The following is a 22,277-nucleotide window of genomic DNA, read 5'->3' on the forward strand; positions in this document are numbered from 1 at the left end:
CACTTAAAATTGGTAACTTCCACTCTACGTACCTTACACATCAATAAAAAAAATAGCTGATGAAGCACAAACCCTGCTCCCCCCACTTCTGCGCCTTTCCACGCCCTTCCCTCGGTGGTTCCCGGGCTCCACTGGCCCCTGGAATCCTCTGCTTTGGTTCGGAAGCATTTGCTGTTTGTGAGTAAGGACGGGTGCGTCTGTTTCTTTAACGTGTTTCACTCTCCCAGCGCATGCTACCCCTCACCCGGTCCTGGGAAGGTGAGACGCAGAGGGCTGGACAAACCCTTGTCTGGCGTCTGGATCGGTTCCCCCCGTGGTCGAGATTGTCCGTGAGCCTCGGGGCCTGAAAGCCTGTCTCAGGGCCCCAGCAAATCCTGTTTGCCTTGAAGGATGCGTAATGCACGCATTTGTTCAGAGGTACCCAGTGAGGGAGCCACCATCCCATGCAGGGGGGGCATATTTCCATCGCTAACCCTTTTTACAATCCGTCCCCCTCCCTCTGGATCCCCCTGGATTCGGGCAACCAACGCCCGATCTGCTTTTTGACTCCGTAATTTTGTCTTTTCTAGAAATTTATGTAAATAGAGTCATGCGGTCTGTGATCTCTTGTGTCTGACGCCTTCCGCTTAGCATCGTGCCTCGGAGAGCCCCCCACGTTTCCGTGCTTGTTCGTGGCTGGCGTCTCCCTGGTGCTGAATAACGCTGCCCTGTGTGGATGCACCAGAGCGTGATTGCCCACCCACCAACAGATACACTCGAGCTGTTTCCCGATTTGGGCTGTTACACACACCGATGCCACGAACACTCGTGTCTTCGTGCGGCCACGTTTGCTCAGGGCTGGGACCAGGGTGAGGCAGGGAAGGCATCAGGTGCAAGCTTTAAGGAGGCACTCGCTCTCGGGGTCTTGCAAGAGCGGCCCCGGGTGGGGGAAATTTCCCTCCCTGGACACCTATCTCGTCTCCGCTGGCCTCAGCTTTGGTTTTCATTTCTTTGGGAATGGGCCTTTGGAGTCAACAACCAAGAGTGAGATTTTCTGACTCATACAGTCCACGTGCATTTAAAATTATGAGAGATGGGATGCCTGGGTGGCTCAGTCGGTTAAGCGTCCGACTTTGGCTCAGGTCATGATCTCACGGTTCGTGGGTTCAAGCCCCGCTCTGTGCTGACAGCTCAGAGCCTGGAGCCTGCTTCCAATGCTGTGTCTCCCTCTCTCTGCTCCTCCCCTACTCATTCTCTGTCTCTGTCTCTCAAAAATGAATAAACATTACAAAAAAAAAAAATTTTTTTAAAAAGCTCCGGTTTGCGTGGCTCCATCTGTCCGTAAGTGGTCCCTCTGCTGTGCTGTTCTTTTCACCGGGTCCCCAGGGTCTCCCTCTTGTGGGAACACTTTAGCCGCCAGGCAGGGGGTTGGCACATTGCTTTCTGGTTTGGGGTCTCAGTCCCTCTAGATTCTCACGCTTTCTGATTTTTCCTCCAAACTTCCAGCTGCTTGACAGCCCTGAACTCTGGCCTCTGGGACCTTTAGCGGCGCGTTTGTGGGTTCTTTTGGTGTTGTGTCCCAGGGTCCGGCTGGGGAAGGGGCCGCCAGGTGCCCTCGGGCCCAGTCTTCCCCTCCGGTCCTTCTCAGCAACCACAGGCACAGGCCCAGCCCAGGGTCTTGGTCTGCGGCTCCAGGAACAGGGGACACGGGGACCCTGCAGCCAGCACACCAGCAGCTGCTGTGGCACGAGAGGCCACGGCCTGGCGGCGAGTGACCTCGTAAAGCGGCCAACTGCCCTCCGCACCCCAGTTCGGAGCCCTCTGATCGTCCCGTTCTCAAAACTGAGCTGAGGTAGGGGCAGGAGAGGAGCTTCTGGTACCTGGGCGTCTGAATAACCTGCCTCTTCTCCCAAACCGGAGCCTTCCAGACATTGAATCTCTGGGAAGGGGGGCTCCTTCCAGATTGACTCGGGTTTAAGTTTGCCTCTGCAGGGAACTGCGGGAGGACCCAGGTCATGGGAGAGCACCTGCCTGCTTGGGACAGGTTGAAACATTAAATGGAAGAAAAGTGATCACTGTGGAGTCGGGCACACAATAGTGCACCTGCTCCTGCCCATGCCGGGGGGGGGGGGGCGGGGGGGGGAGAGGGCGGGGCTGGCTCTGGGTCCCTGGCAACACAGGAGCCGCTGCTGTGGAGCAGGATGAGTGGCCCCAAACGGAAGGACGCGCACAGCTCCTCGTCCGCAGGGACAGCAGGTCCTTACAGGCTCCGGAAGCCTCTCCGGTTCCCCCAGGCCCCCCTGAGTCCTTGGTAGTTTCTCCCTCAGGGACCCTCTCTTCACACAATGTAGACGAGTCACCAGCCCACATATGACAGGATTTTCCAAGGGATCGTGTTCAGGAAGGAGTGTAGAAAATCTGAAAAGAGAAAATACAAGCAGCTCAGAAACCTGGGCTCATGTTCCAAGTTACTGGTGTTCTAGACACACAAGGGCGGTGAGTAGGGAGAAGTGTGAATTGTTCCCAGCATGTTCCTCGTCACTCACATCTGTGAATAAATCCCAAGGCAGAAAAACCAAAAATATTGGGAACAATTTATGCTCAAAAGTTGTCCACAGTGTTCTCTGTTAAAGACCCTCCCTTTAAAAAAAAAAAAAAGAATAAAAAAATTAAATTAAATTAAATTTAATTTAATTTAATTTAATTTAAAAAAACCTTCCCAGTTGTGGGAATAATACAGAGAGATCACAGCATAAACCTATAGGTGAATGAGTTAAAGAAACACTCCACATAAGCAGCAGGGGTCAGGACAGGGACGCCCCGGCCCCCAGGAGTCTCCCTGTGTCCTCACGAATCCCAAAGTCCCCGTCCCCAGACGTGAGCCCTTGCCGCCTCTCTCCAGTCGGACCACCTCCGTAGGCAGCAGGAACGGGATGGCCGAGTCGGCCTGTTCTGGGGGTGCACACAAGGCGGGTCACAGAGCCTGTGGTCTGTCATCTGCGGCCCCTCCCGCTCGGATCCCGACCTTCTTCCCGCGCGTCCTGGTGCGGGTGCCCGCACCTCTGTAGAGCAGGTGGGGAGGAGAGAACCGCGGAGCCACAGGGGGTCCTGGAGAAGGCGCGGAGCCCCCTGCACAGGGCCCTGCACGCGGGGGACGCTCGAGGCCTGTGCCCCGCCCCCCTTAACATGACGAGGGCCGGGCTCCCCAGGAGGCGGGACGTCCCCACTCTGTCTGCTCCATCTGTGGAACTGACCTGCTTCCCAGCCTCCTCCTACCACCCCTTCCCCCAGCGAGTCCGGGCCCCTTCCCCCGGGTCCCCAGGGACACAGCTGTGTCTGCGGTCCACACGGCTCCCCTCCCGGGAGGCTTGCTCAGGATCCCTTCCAGGAACAGGACCAGGTTCTCCCAGGGGAGCCCCGCTCTGGGTCCCAGCCCGATTCTTCACCAGGACCCTCCCGGACAGGACGGGGCTGCTGCAGGTTCAGCCGGTGATTTCACACAAGCACGTGGGACAGGTTTAATCTGACTTTCGGAGGCAGAAGAATACGGAGGCTCTTGGGACATTTCTTCAAAGAAACCGAGGCAAGGACCATGAACCTGGAAAGTGGAGACAGAGGGAAGTACAAGGTGGGAGGTCCGGGGTGGGGGTGCAGCGAAGCCGCCTGGCTCAGGGAGGGCAGTGGGGGGGGGGGGGGGCTGGACAAACAGCCGGGTGCCTCAGTTTCCTCTCTTTGTTTCTCTGTCCTTTAAATTATTTTTTAAATTTATTTTTTTTTAATGTTTATTTATTTTTGAGAGAGAGAGAGAGAGACAGAGTGTGAGCAGGGGAGAGGCCAGAGAGAGAGGGAGGCACAGAATCCGAAGGAGGCTCCAGGCTCCGAGCTGTCAGCACAGAGCCCGACGCCGGGGCTCGAACTCACGAGCCGTGAGATCATGACCTGAGTTGAGGTCGGTCACCCAACCGACTGAGCCACCCAGGCGCCCCTGTTTCTCTGTCTTTTAAAAGGGCACTTTTGTGTCCCCACTGCTGTTTCCAGGGTCTTGTGCCATTTTGCAAGGTGGGTCTCTTAGTCGCGCAGCAGGTTTCAGGAGGAATTCCTGAATATACCTGTGGGTTAAGGAACAGGCTTTAAGGGCTGAATCACCTGGAGAGGTTGGCAGGAAGAGAAGGGGACGTGCCCCAGCCCCCTGCTCATCCCGGGGGAAGCTGTGGCCAGGCCTCAGGGATTTGTAGGACACACAAGGGGGCTGCGCTGCCTGGACAGGGGGAGCACGGGCGATCACTGACCCCGGAGGCCAGGCTGGGCACAGCGGGTGTGAGAGGTCTGGGGGTGCGGGCTGTCCAGCACAGGGCCCTGGGGGCCTGGAGCACCCACAGACCCTCTGCCCTGGAGAACGGAGTGACGACCTCATGGGAGGTTGAGTGGAGGTGCAGACCCATCGGGAGGAGGATGGGCCCCCAAAACCAGTAGGGGTGGGTGGTGTGCAGGACCCAGAATGACCCTCAGTCATCTCTGCTTGTTTTTCAGCTAATGTCTGGGTGACCTGGCCACACTCCTCCAATATTCGCTGAGTCCCAAGGTGAGGTGAGGGCTCAGGGTCAGAGAAACCCCAGGCACAGAGCCCACGGTCGCTGTCCCCATCGTGAGCCTGCGCCGGGTCCTGGGTCTGGGCCTGCTGGGGCAGGGGTGAGGCAGGTGCTCACCGGGGTAGGACAGTGGTGGAGGGAACAGGCAGCCTTCTCTGGCCGGATCTGTGGGAACTGGGTGGTCAGAAGCCCGAGGAGCAGAGGTCAGGCGGGCAGGGCCTCTGAGCTCTGACCTGAGTCTAGAAAAACCTTCAGGGAGAGGTCAGCTCAGAGCCTCAGGCCCTCATCGCTGGGGACGCCTGTGGGAGGCATCGTCTGCTTGTATCTGGTGCGGTGTGTGACCCACACGAAGCTTGGTGCCCAGAGAATTGTCCCAATTCTTCTGCAAGGTCTGTGGGAGTAGAGCCTTCCTCACATCCAGAAAACATGCATTGCGTGCCCACTACCCACATGGCCCGCGTGACACCTGAGGACGCAAGATGGAAAGACCTTCCTGGACCTCAGGGGCCCCGATTTCCTTCGGAAGCTCCTGACTTCGCCCCCAGCCGGACGGGGACCCCCAGCCGGGGAGGAGGGGGTCCTGGTCCTGCTGCTCTGCTTGTCCATCATGCTCGGGTGCCCTGAGACACGGGACTCCGTCAAGTGAGGGGCCTCGGCACCTGGCATACAGTAGGCGCTCAATAATGTCAACCGCCCGAAGATGCAAGGCAGCACTGCTCGGGAACACACAGTGCCAGATGTCCCCAGCCCACAAGGCCTATTGAGACCCCACAGGTAGATTCTGTTAGGACAGTAGAGTTGGGAGTCTGCTCCGGGATGTGGGTCGAACTATTTCCAGGTCCAGATGTAACGACAGGTTGGTGGCATCCTCAGCGGTAATTTTCCCCCAGGTCAGGTCGGGGCCCTGCTCCGATTGTCAGAGTCTGGCAAGCAGGCCCTCCTCGATCTGGGGACCCTACAGACAATGGGGACAGTGACTTGCCTCCCCCCTCCCCAGGATCCTTCGGCAGGGGCCCAGGAAAGGAAGGGGGGGAGGGACAGAGTATTGGACCCTCACCAGCTGGAAAGGGCCAAGGCCGCTGTCACTGGGCCTGGAGGGTCGGGGGCAGGTCTGAGTACGTGGCCAGGGTCCGCCCCCGGGTCGGCCATCTCCAGGAGGGAGGGGCCCTTCCACGCCCGGGTGGGGGGGTTTTGAGGGGTTTGGCAATAGACGGCAGTGTCCTGACTGGGGTCCTGGCCCTGAAGTTCATCGGGGGGAGGCTCCCGGGCCGTGTCAGAGCCGGTGTCCCGAGGGAGGACAGTGCAGGCAGGACCCGGCTGCTCACACACCCCGGGGCGGGAGGGCCTCATCACTAGTCCCGTTCCCTCTGGGATTGCTGTTAGAGACGCCAGGCGCGTGGGGCCCGTGTGCACTCAGGATCCACCCGGCGGTGCGACCTTGGGGTGGATGTGACTCAGTATCTCGCGTTTGTTTCCGGCGCACGCGGGAGGTGGACGCATTTCCCGTTTCCTCTTCTGTCGGTCCCCGTCCGATGGCCACACGTGCGCGCGTTATGTTTGGGCTCAGTGGCCTCCGTCTCCTGGGGGAGAGACTCCATTGTGCTATTGGTGAGCGTCTACAATATACCCTCACATTTCTGTGACGGGAGCGGGCCGCGGGCTCCTGACCTGAAATGCTGATGGGAGCTGGAGACGGAAGGAGTTTCTATCCTCAGGGGTTTCCCGTCCTCAAGGTCAGTCCTATTTCTATGAAAGGAAATTAGGGAAATGTAGAGTCAGGACGGGGAGCTGCTGGGAATCTGCTCAGGAGTAAAGCCAACACATTCCGGACACAGGAGGTTTCTCCTGGAGACGGGCATTCTAGATACAATTGGAGGCTTTCCGGAGCATTGGTGACCTCACTGGCCCCACACAGTCCCGGTGATTAACCCAGTGACCCCTGGAGCGTCTCCAAATCCCTCCGTGTTGAGAGCTCACTGGCTTAGGTCCGTGGAGCCATTTGTCCCGGGACACGCAGGGAATGAGATTCTCACTGGGTCTGGTCCTAAAGCCACTCTCCCAGCAGCTGACTGTGGCCACGGCACGTCCAGGAGGGTTTCCAGCCCGAAGCCCGCGGGTCAGCACAGAAGCCATGTTGCCCAGGGCGCATTCTCCGTCTCAGGGTCATGATCTACATTAGCTGCTGCCAGTCTGGTTAGAAAGTTCCGGAAGCGGCTGACTGTGGGAGAAGTAAGCCCCACGGTGAGCAGGGCTGGAGGCGCTGGCCCACATGTGACGCAGGCAGTGTAGGGGGGAGGCTGTGGTCAGCAGGGGCCTCTTTGGCTGCAGGGTTCAGGCCACAGGGCCTGTTTCCTCTGCCTGGGGGTGTGAGAAAGGAGAGAGGCTGTCCGGGGGCAGGCCTGGCCTGCCTTCCCCTTCCCCTCCAGTGGGGCTTCTGAAGGTCAGGAGGGACTGAGGTCTGGACAGACCAGTGGCCTATGAGCCTGAGATGTGGGCCTGGCCCTGCCATGTCCCGGCTTCCAGACCATGGGCCCATCAAATACCCTAAATGGGCCCCGACGTTGCTCATCTGTAAAATGGACGCTAATCTTGATATCCGCTGCCTCTGGCAGGGACCGAGCCTGGGAACCGCAGAAACCAGACACGCTGTGCACGGGTGACGTTAGCTCTTGCTGCCCAGGATGGCGACGAGTGACAGAGATCAGCACGTGGGGTCGAAATGTCCCTGGTGGGGTGCCGGCGTGGCACGTGTGTTGGCGGCCCCTCCCGTGTCCCTGACCTGCAGCTGCTGGGGGTTCCCTCCTGGGCCCTGGGCCCCACACCCCACGCAGTGGTTTGGATGAGCAGACACTCTTCCCCCGAGGTGCTCCCCGGGGGTGCAGGGACAGGGACAGGGACAGGGGCATTGCCAACTTGCTCCCCATCACGCCGAAGTGACCAGTGGTGAGCTGCCCGGGTGTGGCCTCCGTCCGAGGAGTTTCTAACCGCAAGGCCAGGGACTGAGCCTTCTGAAGGACCGTCCCCGTTATGGGACGGGAGCAGGGGAAGAAGGCGGTGTTGATGCTCTCTTGTCTGAGGAGCGCAGAGCAGGTCGGGGAGCCAAGAGTGGACGGGGGGACTCTTGGAGGCCACACGGTGGGAAGGGACGGGGGCTGGGATGTTGGGTCTCAGATGTCACGGTTAGGAGCCCAGACCCTGCTCCGCCCTGCTGAGTGACCTTCGATGGTCGTCCACACCCTTAGGATGGGCTTCCACATCCCCAGAAGGGACTTCCCAGCCCATAGGCTGACTACCTTCAGTTCGTGTCCCCGGCCATCCTGGGGTCCAGCCTTAGGATCCGAGGCTCTGAGCAGCTGGGGGGAGCCTCCGTGGGCGGGGAAAGGGCACGGCCGGCGAGGAGTTATGGTGCTGCTCCCCCGGGGTTCACGGGAGACAAGGTTCTCAGAGGTCGTGGGGCCCCGTCTGGGGAGAAGAGGCCTGACCCTCAGCAGGTGGCCGTGAGTCTGAGGCAGCCGAGCCTGTGGAGGGAGGAGTCTGTCCCTGCCCCCTGCCTGTGTGTGAGAGCGGGCCCAGGGCTGGCAGAGCCTTAGGGGGACAGCTGGTGGGGTGATGCCCTGTTGGGGGGGTTTGCCTTCTGTGGGGGGGGGCAGGGTGGGTCTGGGTGCCCGGAGGGCCTGGGGTGCCGGCAATAGGGAAATGCCCGTGTTTGCACTGGGGTGTGGGGGTGGGCCCTTCCCACAAAGCGCTTTGTTCTTGTGCTCAGAGCATCTTCCTTAGACACCCGACAGTTAAGTGCAGAGAAAATCAGAAAGGAGATTTGACTCGTTCAATGGTGTTAAGACAGAGGACAGGCCCAAAGCAGGGGGGTCACTGTGTCCCTGGTACAGTGGTTTGTGCGACTTTGGGCCTGGCCATCGGCTGGCCCTGGGGAGCAGGGCTGCCTGGGCAGAGTGTGAACCCAGGGAAACAGGTAAGGGGTCCCGCTGGCTGCCAGCTGGGGAGCTGAGATCACCAGGCTTGTCTTGCCCACAGGACAGGGCGTCTCCCACACAGCGCCTCACCGAGGGGGGGTTCCTATGTTTATTCCACCAGCCTTCCCGAGGGTCACTGCAGGTGCCAGAGAGAAGAGGAAGCATCTGAATGGCTTATCTAGACCAGCCAGCTTGTCCTAGACAGTTAGCTCCGCCCTTGGGGTGGGAAGAGCCTAAGAGTGTTCTGAGCAGAAGCTCGCCTCTTCTCTTGCCTCTGCCTTCTGGATGTTTCCTCCATAGCCAACTCGGCCCAGACCAAGCCTGAAGGAGGCAGCCTGTGATGGGAGCCCGCTCAGAAGACCCCCACCTGTGCTGGGCCTCCCGGCTCCTGGGGTTCAGCAGCCTCGTCCTCAGTGAGTGGCCCGGGCTCCCCGGGTGGGAGGCCGGTGTGCGGGGCAGGGAGGCGGGGGTCCCGTGTGTCTGATGTCTGTGGGGAACAGCCCGAAATACCAACTGTGTCAGGGAGCACGAGGGGGGCATCTGGCTCTGAGCCGGGACCCGCCTGGCACAGGGGAGAGGCTGCCTCTGCAGCTGTGAGGGGGGCAGGGGGCCGACCCAGGGTCCCCGTCGTTGCTGGACGACGCTGGTCCCGCTTCTGGGGCGAGAGGAAGGCACGGACACAAGGAACCAGGAAGGGAGGGCGGCCTCCGGAATTTGAGGGTGTCTGCGCCCACTTGCTGGAAGGGTGTGGATGTCCGAGGGCACTGATAATCAGGGCCCCGGGACGGGGTGAACGGGGTGACGGGAAGGGAAGTAGCAGGTCCCCGAAAGGGAACTGCAAGAAAGACTGTCCTGAGGAAACCCAGATACTCCCCTTAGCACTTCCCCCGAGACCATCTGCCTTCGTGAAACAGACGAAACAAAAACAAAGGACAAGACCGAGGTCGAGAGCCGTGGATTCCTGGGAATTTCATTTCCTGCCATGTTTTGCTTGAGTGCCCTGGCCTCTCTGCGGGAGGGGGATGCAGGGGTTCTAGGAAATTCCCGACTCCGGGGCATCTGTAAACAGGGCGTTTCTCATTAGACATGAGCTTGGCTTATAAGGCTTTGACATCCCTGTTATCCAAATAATTTTGTTAATAAAAAAAAAAGTAGGCTTTCTCTTTCTTTCAATTTAATTGACTGGAGAAATATCTGAAATTACATAGAGTTTCTCCATAAACATCTGGATTGGAAAATTATGTAGGAAAGAAAGAAAAAAAAAGGTAGAAAGAAGGAGGAAGGAAGAAGGAAGGAAGGGAGGAAATGGAAAATTTTATGTTCACTGTTGAATGTTCAATTTTATCTTCTTTAAATAAAGCCTGGCTCTCTGGATCACAGCCACCTGTGTCCCTGGCCGTCTGTCTCTGTGTCCTTCTGTCCTTCCTCTCTGGGATTAGCACCTTCTGCTGATCCGAGAGCTCTCACTGCCTTCCTCCCAGCTTGAGTCGGCTTCCAGCCTCCTGAAGCCCAGGCTCACCATCCAGCCTGGGGGGCAGGCCCTCCCCTGAAGCCTGAGGGCTGAGCCTCCTCCCTCCCTGGTTGCCTCCTTCCCAGCAGGTGCCCGAGGTCTTGCCCTGCCACAGGCGGACAGGTACCTGGGTGCCCTTTCCCAGGAGAATAGCTGGGGAGTGAGAGCCCAGGACTGCTGGGAACCGCTGAGAATGAGCCCCTGCGCAGGGCAGGGTAGGGCAGGGGGAGAGGTATAGGCAGCTCCCTGCAGGGGAAGCCCTGGGCTGGGGGAGAGCGAAGCTGGCTCCAGGTCTGTCTCTGCCTTTCATGACCTAGGGTTAAGTTCACCAGTGACGGAGCCCCTTCCTCTGTGAAAGGTCCCCTCAAGGCCCTCCCCACTATGACATCCTGGGCCTGGGTGCCCCCATCTGGACAGGACTCTCCTTTGGCTTCTCCAAGGCCTGTGCTCTCTGTCTCCATCCTGTCCTAGTCCCGGGTGCTGACAGGGACGGACAGCTGAGGACCCTTCAAAACCAGGAGCCTAGGCTTTCCGCCGTCAGTGGCTCAGCCCCCCAGGTCGGAAGGATATCGTCTCTTCGAAGCTCAGCTCACAATCCTTGACCCTATGCTGTGTCTGTCTCCACTCCTGAGCAGGGTCTTCTAGACCATGTGTGAAGGCCAGCAGCCCCTTCCCCGGTGTTTGCAAACTCTGTGTGCACGGCAGGCTCAGGACACGAGCCACAGCGGTGAACCGATAAGAAGCCGCTAACCCATGGCCCGGCTAGAGCCGTGCAGGCCCGCCTGTGGTCAGCACAAAATGCCACCTCCTTTCTCTCCGCTTCCCTAGTGCTGAGCCCCTCTCACCAATGCTGGGGGCACGAGACAGTCATTGTTGGCTCAGAATTGCTGGCGAACAGCCCTCGGGAAGGTACCACAGTGGAGGCTGAATCGCAGTCCCTCCCGGAGCCCAGTGCACCGTTCCCACCCCCACCCCGGTTGCAACAAGGGCTGTTTCTCCGAATTTCATGGAAGTTGCAGCCAACTTTGCCTATTTCCACATCAGCTCAGCCCTGACCGTTTGACAGGGGAGCTGCCTTTGGGTCTCCCCGGACACTTCATTGGGTCCATTCATTCCTGAGGGAGCCAGCAAGTGCTCCCAGCCCAGTCAGAGAAGGACTGGAAGGATCGAGGGCGCACTGTCCCGGCCATCAGGAAACTCAAAGTGCAATTACCAACATATGCTGCGTGCGCTCGGGTTGATGGTGTTTGCGGCTGCCTGAACAAACATACACGCCCTGGGCATCTGACTCCTGGAGGAGCCTGAGCGGGGGACCCACACCTACCTTCTGCTTCAGCCAACTGCACCATCCGTAGCCTAGCTGTGATGAACACACAATATGTTAGAGCCACGAGGAAGCCCAGTGGAGAGAAATGGGGACATGCCCACACCATGTGGAGCCACAGTATCCGGCCCTCCCTCGTCTCTAGGACGCTGCCCCCCCACAGGTGTGCTCAGTTTCCTGCTGCGTGGACTTGACAGGGACCATGGAAACCAGCTGCCGTGGACACAGCCGGGAGCTTCATGGCTCTGAGCGGAAGGCCCGGCGGGACTTTGGCTCCCGTGGCCGCCTGTGGGGTGGCACCATGGGTGTCTGTCTCCCGGGAGCCCGTCCCTGATCCCAGGAGGAGACCCCGAGAGGGCAGCTGGTGGGGAGCACCGAGCTCCATCCGCGACCTGGGAAGTTCGGGGCGGACCCCAGTTGTGCTTGCCAGGAGCAAGCATCGTGGTGATGGGAACAGCTCACACCTAAGGGAAAGCTCTCGCCTTCTGAGACCCTGGCAACGGTACCCTGAGGGGAGCGCGGGCATTGTATCCTCCTCAGAGACTCAAGGAGAAGGCAGGGAGGTTACATGACTGCCCGAGGCCACAGGCTGTAGACAGCGGAGGACTCCCGCCTCCTGGACCCTCCCCCGTCCTCACCGCCCTACTGCAAGGGACCTCCTGGTCTGAGACCCAAGCACAGTCCCTTCCGGTCACATTCACACACCAACACTGCAAAAGTTCTAGGAGGAATCTAGACCGAGTTCAAAGCACACTTTTGCTGTGGGGCCGATGTTTTTCTGCAAGACATAAAACCAATAAGCCTTACAAGTAACGGGTACATCCAGCTTCTTTGAGGCTGAGAGCAGGGCCAGAGTCCACAGACAGAGGTGATGTGCGCGTTGGAGAAGAGTTACGTTATCTGTGTTAGAAAACAGGCTGATTCTCTTACGACAGGTGCGGCGGCTCCTCTAAAGTAATGGGACACAACATGCCAAGGACACAAGCAGATCCAAACCGCAATGGGACACAGCAGCTGGCACGTGGGGACAGGGACCTGCCGTCCGGGCCGGGCAGCGTCAGGCGGGATGCAGCCACCTGCTGTCGGAATGAGGGAGTTAGTGAGGGCATCATTTCGTAGAAGGATCTGGAATCTTCTACAAGCAATACTGGCCTGAGCCCTTCTCTGGGTTCTCTGCTTCCTGGGAGAGCCAGGAACGATGTGAACACAGTGAGGGGGCAGGCCCCGCGTGAGGACAGCTCACGGACCTGGAGAGGCGTCTGGGGCCCTGGCAGGCAGCGGTCCCCCAGGCGGTCCTGCCCTGCTGCAGGGGACACATGGGTCTTCCTTTCAGGACAAGGTCGTTCTTTGCCCGTCCCCTTCTTTCCTATCCCGGTCTCCAGAAGGACCCAGGGTATCAGGTGCCCTGGGCTGTGCCGCATGGGGCATTTTGGGGTCTGGAGGGGCGGCCCGGAGGCCCTTGCCTTCTGGTCACGGCTCTGCAAGAGGTGACTGAGGAAGGACATTGAGGGAGTCTCAGGGACCGGCTGGGGAAGCGTGGTCTTCGTGGCAGGCACAGCAGAGCTCACCTACCCATCATATCTTCTCCCACATTTTCCAGTTCTGGGTAGGGAGCCAGGGCCCTGTGACTCGGTGGCCAAACCCATGAGCAGAGATCACGCCGCTTCTGGAGGGAGAGAAACCCCCACGGGCGATTCCCCTGTGTGCCTTCCCTGCTGTGGCCCCGAGGGGTGCAGCCACCAGGGCGTGATGCCTCTACCTTGTGTGACAGGACCCCTCTCAGTCTCAGAATCTCCCCTTGTCTCAGCCCCTGAGCGACTGGAGTGCGGGTTCCCGTATTACAGCCTCCCTGAGCCTGACCTTGATCCACTCCGCTCCAGAGCAAGTCACAGGGCGCGGTCACCACTCCAGGGCTGGGGCTCCCACAGCATGTGGGCAGCAGCCACGGTGGAAGCTGCCTCCTACGCTGGGCACTTGGCATCGGCCCAGATGTGCTGGGGGCTCTCGATCCGTGATGTCGTCACGTCCAGACTCTCAGAGTTAGGCGGCGAGGACACTGCGGGAGAGCAGGTCAGGACCGGGTTCAAGGGGACGCCCCACGAGGACCAGAACCCGATTCCAGCATGGCTCCAAATTCTTGCTCTGTCCCGCCTCCCGGAGTCAAGGGAGCCTACTGGGCGGATTTCATGAGCGCCATGGGTTCTAGGGTTTTCTCCTTATTGTCAATGACCAAACACTCACCGTGTCTGTTTCCAATGCCCTAGGCGCCTTCAGCACTGTGGTCAACGGTTCTGGAACTCTTGGATCTCAAGTGGAGGATTCTGGAAACCCGGTTTCTCTGACGGGAACTCAAGGAGGTTCTGTGTCATTTAATGTGACCCAAAGTCCAGAATTAGCTCCAGGACTCAAGCTGGAGAAGATTTCTTGGGCCATTAAAAACAAGTCTGACTACGTACTTCTCCTGCACGTGTCTCCTGGGGAAGATGTTCCAAAATGGGTCAACTTCCAGGACAAGCTCGAGAAGAGGGTCCATGTGCTCAACACCACGACCCTGAGGATTGACAACCTGACCCTTGAGGACAGTGGGCAGTACTGGGCTCGAGTCTCCTTAACACGAGGAAGAGAAAGGAACCGGTATTTCCACCTCACTGTCTACGGTAGGTGGTGGCTCCTCCCCCAATACATACCTACCCCTTCCTTTTGTCCCTGGGAGTGTCCCTGGCCCCCCTGGCAGGACCCCTTCCAGACCCCACCTTGAGGCTCTGGCTTCTCCCTTGAAACTGGATGCGGTGTGTTCACCACAAGTCGAGGCAGAGCTGACATCACGCCTGAGGCTTCACGCAGTGGCTCCCGTCCTCATAGCCACTCGCTGTCTATTTGGGTCAAGTCCTCTTATCTGTAAAGTGGATTCACCATCCTTGAGGGGAGGATGCCAGGGCGACAGTGAGATTCCGCCCGAGAAAGCCTGAGGCGTGATGCTCCCCACTCACGTGACCCTGTGTCCTCTTGTCCCTCCTGCCCCAGAGCCCGTGCCCCGCCCCCAGATCCTGAACAAGACTCCATCCGTCACACCAGACTGGTGCAATGTCACCCTGGAGTGCCACGCCCCAGGACCCAGAGAGGACGTGAATGTGTCCTGGGAGAGCAAGGGCCTTCCCAGGGAGCTGGAGCAGAGAGGGGTCCCAGGACCGGCCCCCAACCCCTGGACCCTGGCTCTGAAGCTGCCCCTGAGCCAGCCCAGCCCCAGCATCACCTGTGTGGTTAGCAACCCAGGGGACCGGAAAACTGCCACCCAGGACCTTGGGGAAGTCTGTGCCCCTGGTGAGTGCATTCTGTCAGAGGGGAGGGGACTCCCGGAGCTCAGGTCCCCCTGGGTGAGGGTTCCGGGCTCTGTCCCCCATGTTTAGGTCACCTCCTGCCACCATCACCCGTCCAGGAGGCTGGCAGGCACATCCCGCTTGCTTCTGCCTTTCGGTGTCTCTCTCCTGCTCCTCTGCACCCCTCACCCCTGCTGGTCCAGGCAGCCCCCTCGGGTACCTCACCCCTGCCTCATCCTTTAGTCCTTGTGTGTCCCGGGAGGTTTCCAGCAAGCGAGGGGGGAGAGTCAGTGGTCGGTGCCACCGACCAGAGGGAGGCCGAGCCAGCCGCTGCCTGCAGGGTTCAGGCGTCGGGGCTCGTGTGCCCGTCTCCGGTCTCGAGGACATGCTTCCCACGCAAGTGCTCGCCTGGATTCCCGGATGTGTCCTGGGCTCCCCAGGTTTCAGCCTCTGGCCAGGCTGTTGCTTCTTCCCCCAGACCTTCCAGTCCCGCGTCCTCCCCTCCCCCACTTACTCCCGTCCAGGGACCCCTTGCCTGCAGTTTCCCTACCGTGTGTGACCCCTGCCGGCCCACAGGAGCCCCCGCTGGGGACCCGTCCAGCAGGCACCGACCTCGAGCAGGGCTCCTCACCTCAGGACCCTGCAGGAGCCCCCCCTGAGCCACCCTCACCCCTCGCCTCCTCTCCGGAGCACAGGGGCCCCCCACCGAGAGCTGATGCTGTGGCCAAGGGCACCAGAGGGAGGGGCCGCGGCTGCTTCTGCTTTGTCTTCCTGTCCCACCTCGGCCTCCCCACCTGACTGGCTCACCGTCAGCATGTCCCCGAGTGAGCAGCGACCAGCTTGCCTGTGTGCCGCCTCGTCCCTCCACCCCATCGTCCCCCTGCTGCCTCAGCATCCCTGAGTCCCCGGGGAAGCTCGTCCCTCAGTGACCGCTACCCCTCTGGAGGAGCCTCCTGCCTCCCGCTCACCCTCCTCCCTCCGGCTCATCCCTCAAATTAGTCCGGCCCTCACCTCCTCCGGGAAGCCCTCCCTGGAGACCCGTGTACCGGCTGTGAACCTCTAGTGCACCGCCATGGCCCTGGCTGGCTGCCTTCGGCCTTTTCCCAGCCCTCCCCCCACGGCTGAGCCGCTCAGCACATGGACCCTGTCCTGTCCCTCTCAGCACCCCGGCCCCAAGCAGGGCCCGGCGCTGGTTGAACGACAGGACCTGCCGTGTTCCCCCTTCTCCAGCCGAGATGGGGTCCCTTCACATGTCTCCACGTGCCTGGCAAAGGGCATGTGACGTTGTCTCTTGTCTCATCCTTCTTCACTGTCTGTGTGGGAGGCAAACAGGTCCACATGGGCCGGACGGGTCTGCCCACCTGCCAGCTATCCTGGGGGCTCTTGTGGTCGTGCTGCTGATCCTCGGAGCTGGACTGTACCTTCTGTGCTCACGTAGGAGGAAGCAGAGCTTGGAGCCTGGGAGAGGCAGGTGCACTTCTCCTTCCCGTGCCCACGTACCTCCCCCCGCCCCCACTGACCCTCAGCTCCCTTCCCCCTGCGTCTTGCTGCTCAGGGGTGTCCCTGCAGAAGGCTGGTGGGTGTGGGCGTGACCGAGGGGGGCATGCTGGGGGAGGGTACAGGTTTCCAAGGCTCAGATTCAAGCTCCATCGGTGGGACTCTCGTGCAGGGTCCCAGGAAGAGCACAGGGACCATGATGATGGCATCCAGTATGCAGAGCTGAGCCAGCAGACTTCCAGGGAGAGCAGGGACCAGGTAAGGCCGGGCGAGGCGGTCAGCCTGGGTTCTCCCATGTCCCTGTGCCTGGGTGTGGGTGTGTCAAACCCAGGGATCAGCAGTTTCTGGCCTCGTTGCCTCTGTATCCCTCTCGAGACAGTGCAGAGTTAACACGGGGTCCGTGCAGTGCTGGGCGCTTTGAGGGGAGGTCAGGTGAGCGGCATGGCATCTGTGCGGGTCCCTCTGGGGCCCCTCTGTCCCTCAGCTGTGGCAGGAACCCTCTGTCTGCGTTCCAGGGTTCGGGGGAACCACATCTCGAACAGGAGACACCGCTCACGACAGTCTACAGTGAGGTCCGCCACCCAGGCCAGGGCTTGAGGGTGATTTAACTGGAAGAAGCAGGGAATCCAGCCTCCCCCCGACACCTCTGTTGTGCCTGTGATGCCTGCGGCCCTGGTCGTGCCCCCTCCCCCTCTGACTGCTCTCAGCAGGGACCGGATTCATCCAACCTCAGCGAATCTCTCTGCGGACGCGTCGTGCACAAGTTGAGCGGAAGACACCCATTGCGGCAGATCGAGGGGGACCTTCGTCGTTAAACGAGTCCAAAGCTGTGGTCCGGTTCCGCTCAGCCTCAGCCCCTTTGGCAACCGTCAACGGAGCCCACTCTCCCCACGTCTGTGCCCCGTCCGTCGTCCTGTCCGGACCCTCGGCCTCTGGGACCCATGGACACGAAGTCTCAACTTCCAGCCTCGACCGGTTCACCACCAGCCGGCTCAGTCTGTGCTTGAGAGCTGTGTAAAAGAATACAAAGTCGCACTAGCCAGGGCTTGCTGAGTCCTGGCCCCGTGACGGGCACTGATCTCCTCACCCTCCTCGTTCGTCACTCACTGGGCCCTCGCAGACACTGTGTGAGCTGGGTGTCCTTGTGCCCACTTTGCAGACGAGGAGCAGGAGGCCAGAAAGGCTGAGTCTCAAGGCTGCACAGCTGGGGGAGCCCGAGCCGCACCGCAGCCAGGGCCTGGGTCCCAGCCGTCGTCTGGTTTCCCGTGTCCTGGGAAACCTCCTCCCTTCTGACCGGTCGTGCTGGCACCTGGCAGGGCTCCTGTTTCTCAGGAAAAAGCAGAAGTTGATAAGTGAGTTCTCGTTCTGCCAGTTAACTTTTCCCTGACCGCTTACTGACCTCTGCCTCCCTCTCTCTCCTGTCCCCACGGGGGACACTGAGCTCCTTGTGTCTAAGAAGGACCTTTCCCTACACGTGAGGCCCCGTCTGAGGCACCCCTTCTCTGGTCCGTCCCCCTGACCCTGCTGGCTCCCTCCCTGCAGCCTGCACCCTGGCTGGGGCTCCGCCTACTGAACGGCTGATCCCGCACCCGGGCCCCACCTCACGGGGACCCCTAGAGCCCCCAGGGGTGACCCCCACGCATCAGCTGCCACCTCCACCCACAGCAGGTGCCCCTTCTCAGGAAATGGGCCACACCCTGGACTCCTTCCTTCCTGCTCAGGGGCCCAGATCCGGTGCCTCTGAAGCCCCAGGCCTGTGCCAAGCGCCTCGGGTGCAACAAGTTTATTTTGTTGTCGCACTTGCAAGAGGAAAGCCGGAGACGCTGAAGCCTTAGCGGTTTCTGCCACTCACTCAAGAGGAAACAGGACCAGACCCTGGGTTGGCACACGTGCTTCCCGCCTGTTGGGGCTGTGGGTTCGGCTCCCCCTCTTCACCCCTGCACTGTGTCCTCCCCGCCCTCTCTCCCTGCCCTCACAGCCCAGCTTCCCTTCTTGTAATCCAGGGGCCGGGCAAGACAGAGCAGGGGCTCGGCCCCCACAGGAGGGAAAGTGTTTTCAGGCCATGAATGTGCGTGTTCCGTTCGGAGGAGAGGCTGGTCGCCTACCTGAGCCTCAGGTCACCTCTTGGACGCACAAACTCTCTCCTTCCATCTCTACCTCTTCCCGTCCCCCCCCCCCATGCGAACAGAGTGGCCTGCTATTTGCCAGAATTAGTAATCCAAGCAGGACAGAAGTGGGTCTCAAATGTCCCTGCCTGTCCGTCTCCCCAGCTCAGCCTGAGGCTCCACCGGAAGCAGGTGGATCCCCCGAGATCAGAGGAAAGCAGACGAGCTAATCGCCCCTAAAACCTCAGCTTCTGCAAGGGAGCACGCACACACCAGCCTCCAGCCAAGCAGCTGCGCGTGCCTCAGAACTAAGGCTTCCAGAAACATCCAGATTGCAACTGAAAGGACGATTCTAGGTATCTGAGAACGGTATCCGCATCCGGAGAGGGGGCAGAGCCGGGCTGTGTCTGAACCTTGCAGTAAATGTTGTGAAACAAGCCTCTTCCCCCACCCCGCCCCGGGGTCCTGAAACCTCACCCCTGCTGGTGGGCAGGGAGCAGGTAAAAGCATCTCCTGGACGCTGGGCTACGTGAACTATAGCAGGTGGTTGGTATGATTAACCTCACTGCACATAGTCAGTGAGAGAGGAGCCCCGACCTGAAGTCTGAAATGATTCTTATTTTCAGTGTAGACCAGAGAGTCAGGGGCATGAGGTACACAGGACCAGGGTACCACCCCAATCCTGATGGGGCTCCCTGGCACCGGGGACCATCCCCCCCTTAATCCCCTTGTGCTCGACCACATGGCCCCACCTGCCCCCGCACACCGGCTCAGGGCCTCCGTGACCGCCCCCGGCCTGCAGCACAAACTGTTACGTGTCTGTTCGATCCTGCTGGTACCACGGCCCGTCAGTCCCCTCCCCGTTGGCCTCTATCCTGCCCTCTTGGCAAACTCGCTTACGAGTCTGGGGAATTTTCTGTAGATTCCTGGGATTTTCTACGTAGACAAACATAAGTAACGTCTGTGATCAAGACAGCTTTTCTTTTCCCCTTTCCAATCTATATCTTGCTTGATTTCTTTTTCTTGCCTTAGTGCATCTGATGAGACTTTCCCTAGATGCTGCAGAGGAGCGGTGAGCACAAGCACCGTTGGCTCGTCCCCAACATTAAGGGAAGGCATCCAGTTTTCCGCCTTCCACAGTGACGTTCGCTGTCGGCTTTTCTGTCAATATGTTTTATTACATGACTCGGTTTCATTTTCTCTACCTTCGTTTTTCTTATTTCCTCTCTTCCACTTGCTTTGCATTTGTTTCGCTCTTATTTGTATAGATTTGTAAGATAAATGCTTAAATTATAAATTTGGAGCATTTCTCCTTTGGTAAACTATGCTTTGAATCATGTTCATTTCCTCATAAGCACCTTGTTCGCGTCTTTTCCCACGTTTTGATGTCTTGTACGTTCATTTCCGCTCACTTCAAATGTTGAGATATTTCCCTTCAGGCGCCCTCTTTGACATTTGCGCTACGGAGACTTGTTTCGTTTCCTCCGTAAGTGTTTGGAAATTTCCCGTCATCTTCCTGTTATTAAATTCTACCCGAGGTCTGTCACAGTCCGAGAAAACACATTATTTCAGGACGCGAAAAATCGTTGACGTTTGTGTTCCGGCCCAGGATGGGACACTGTCTTGGGAGCTGAGAGGGCTCTGCAGGCTGCTGGTGGGGCCGAGTGTTCCTCAGACATCAGCCGGGTCAGGCTGGTCCGTGGTCGTGTTTAGCGTCGCGTGTTCTTGCTGACTGTCCGCCTCTCGCCGCGCTGCCGGGACGGGAGTGCTGGGCCCTCTGGCTGCGATGGTGGACGCACCTGTTCCCTTTCAGTTCTGCCATTTTGCCACGTGTATTTGGTGCCGTGCCGTCTTCAGGTGGGCACACGTCGGGGGTTCTCGTCACGTCTTGCTGAACTGACCTTCCGTCATTGTCCGCTATTCTCCTTTACCCCCGGTAACTTCCCGGGCTCTGAAGTCTACTTTCTCTGACATAATTTAGCCCTTCTACGTTTCTTTGGATTCGTGTTTGTGCGATCTGGTGGTTCATTTTATACGTCACCCGGCTGGGCCACAGTGCCGAGAATTGCGGTCAAGTATCATTCTCGATGTTTCCGCGAGGACACGTGGGATGAGATAAACTGAAAAGGATAAACTCTGAGTAAAGCAGGCTGCCCTCCACAATGTGGGTGAGCCGCATCTCATCGGGTGAAGGCCTGGAAGCTGCCAAGTCTGACCTCCCCTGAGGAGGAAAGATTTCTGCAGCAGACGGTCAGGGGACGAGACCTCCAGCACTGGCTCTTCCCTGTGTGTCCAGGCTGATGCCATTTGGCCTGAGCCTCAACAGCAGACCTTCCCTTGTCTCAGCCTGGCTCCCCTCCCTGCAGACTCCAGGCCCTCCAGCCTCTGTCAGAATGTGAGCCAAACCTGTACAATGAATCTCTCTAGACTTGCAAGCATCCCTTTAACTCTGCTTCCCTGGAGAAGCCGGAGGGACACCACGGCATGTCTGTTCCTATCCTTTGACTGTGAACCCAGCTCTGTCGAGCCAGACGGGAAGTGTGGTCGCAGAGGGAGCTGACCCCCAGCCGTGTGTGCAGCTGCCCGTCTGCCCCCGGCCGAGGCGCCCCCTGGCCATCCCCTGCCTGTCCTGCTCCTACCCCGTCCCGGCGCCCACACTGAAGGCCCCTCACAAATCTCTCTCCCTGCTGGGCACCCGGGGCTTTGGTTCTCCGGGCGGCTGATTTTCCTGAGATCCTCTCCCTCGCCCTCTTTTCTCCCTGCTTTTCTCCCACTCTGACTGACCGTCTCAGCGAGAGTCACGGTTCCCTTGTCCCAGGCGTCCCCCCAGCCCGAGGGGACTCCCGGGGGACCTTCTGTCCCGGCGGGACCTCGGCCGCTGCGTGAAAACCGTGCCCCGGAACTGGAGGAAGAGGGCGGAGGGGTGAGGGGAGGGAGCCTCGAGGTCACGAGGGGACGGTCCCGCCCTGCCTGCTCCTGCTCAGCCGTGGGACAAGGAGAACGGAGGCGATGGTGTTGCTCCTGCTCGCGGGAGAGGATGTTCCCGTGCTGAGTGTTTAGAAAACGCTGCTGAAAACGGTAAAAGGGGCGGCAGCCAGAGGGGGAGGCAGACGAACAGGAACAAATGTGGAGCCGGGAGCCGGGGTCCGGCTCCATCCGCTTGCCTGAAGCCACAGGCCGCCGAGGAAGGCTGGAGGACACTAGAGGTGCAGAGTCCCTGAGAAGGCGTTGGACACGTGGCCACGGGGGTGCGGCTCCGACGGTCCAGTTACAGGGCTGCGGGACGGGAAGTGAGCGGCTCCATGATGCAGGAGGCGAAATCTGGGTGGATGAGCCCTGGGACGCTCAGTTGACCTCATTCCCTCCTCCCGCGTCCCCATCCAGGGTGGAGGGGGCAGGGCCCCGGTCCCGGCCGGGGCCGCCCGGTGCCAGGGTCCTGGCGCCCCGACTCCCTCTGCCCTCTCCCCCCCTTCCCACCTTCCACATGCGTGGGCTTTAATGGGATGGACCGGATGGTGGGTCCCAGTCAACTCTCCCCCGGGAGCGTCTCTACGAGACTAAAGTTCCTGCCTCCCTTACTTCTTCTGCAAACAGTGACCAGATCGAGCCTGGGTGAGGATCTCTCTCCTGGGTTTGCTTCCCTTCCACACCCGGTCCCCGCGCGGCTGGCAAATGCTGCTAGTGTGCGGGGACGTCCTTAGCTTCTGCGTCGTTAGTCCCCCCCTGCACCGTGGGCGATCGGAGGGCAGAAACCTCACCTCGCCCTCGGCCACATCCCTCGTCCCTCCTACAGAGGTGCGTCGCAGAAGCAGTTGAGTAACTGCGGCTGGAAGGTGGCGAACATTTGCCCCGAGAGAATCTGTCCCTCGTCTGGGCTTGTCCGGGAGCCCCCCAGCCCGCACGTCAGCTCACCCGAAGTTGAGTGTCGTTGTCCCTGCGGACAAGCTACTCAGAGCTGTCCGCTCGTTCTGCAAAGGGCACCCGC

The 22,277-nt window shown here is 59.7% G+C and overlaps 1 protein-coding gene and 1 long non-coding RNA gene across 5 annotated transcripts; one reads left to right on the forward strand and one right to left on the reverse strand.

The window, feature by feature from the left end:
• Positions 1–8,479: 8,479 nt before the first annotated feature.
• Positions 8,480–19,843, forward strand: LOC102970324 (SLAM family member 9-like). Of its 4 annotated transcripts, XR_006213850.1 has the most exons (7): positions 8,663–8,952; positions 13,638–14,030; positions 14,398–14,694; positions 16,023–16,157; positions 16,360–16,445; positions 16,703–17,539; positions 18,458–19,843. XR_006213850.1 is itself a non-coding variant. In XM_042975955.1 (6 exons), the coding sequence occupies exons 1-6, from the start codon at positions 8,880–8,882 to the stop codon at positions 16,793–16,795; spliced, it is 1,077 nt and encodes a 358-aa protein (XP_042831889.1). In that variant the 5' UTR covers positions 8,663–8,879; the 3' UTR covers positions 16,796–19,843. The 4 variants fall into 4 exon arrangements, 3 of the variants coding, with proteins under 3 accessions (XP_042831891.1, XP_042831892.1, XP_042831889.1); XM_042975955.1 differs by having other exon boundaries at positions 16,703–19,843; XM_042975957.1 differs by lacking the exons at positions 16,360–16,445; positions 18,458–19,843 and having other exon boundaries at positions 8,480–8,952; positions 16,703–16,783.
• On the reverse strand, positions 12,312–13,785 carry LOC122235804. Its single transcript, XR_006213851.1, has 3 exons — positions 13,615–13,785; positions 13,234–13,429; positions 12,312–13,039 (listed from the first exon to the last, which is right to left on the reverse strand). It is a non-coding gene; the product is annotated as an uncharacterized LOC122235804 (long non-coding RNA).
• Positions 19,844–22,277: the final 2,434 nt, after the last annotated feature.

The sequence above is a fragment of the Panthera tigris genome, chromosome F3 (assembly GCF_018350195.1).
Source record: "Panthera tigris isolate Pti1 chromosome F3, P.tigris_Pti1_mat1.1, whole genome shotgun sequence".
Lineage (NCBI taxonomy): Eukaryota > Metazoa > Chordata > Mammalia > Carnivora > Felidae > Panthera > Panthera tigris.

Excerpts from the sequence above, each read along its gene's own strand:
- LOC102970324 (XM_042975955.1), top strand. The coding sequence starts at position 8,880 with ATGGGAGCCCGCTCAGAAGACCCCCACCTGTGCTGGGCCTCCCGGCTC. Across the intron at positions 14,031-14,397 it reads TTTCCACCTCACTGTCTACG|AGCCCGTGCCCCGCCCCCAG; the intron begins GTAGGTGGTGGC and ends CTCCTGCCCCAG. Across the intron at positions 16,446-16,702 it reads CCAGGGAGAGCAGGGACCAG|GGTTCGGGGGAACCACATCT; the intron begins GTAAGGCCGGGC and ends TCTGCGTTCCAG.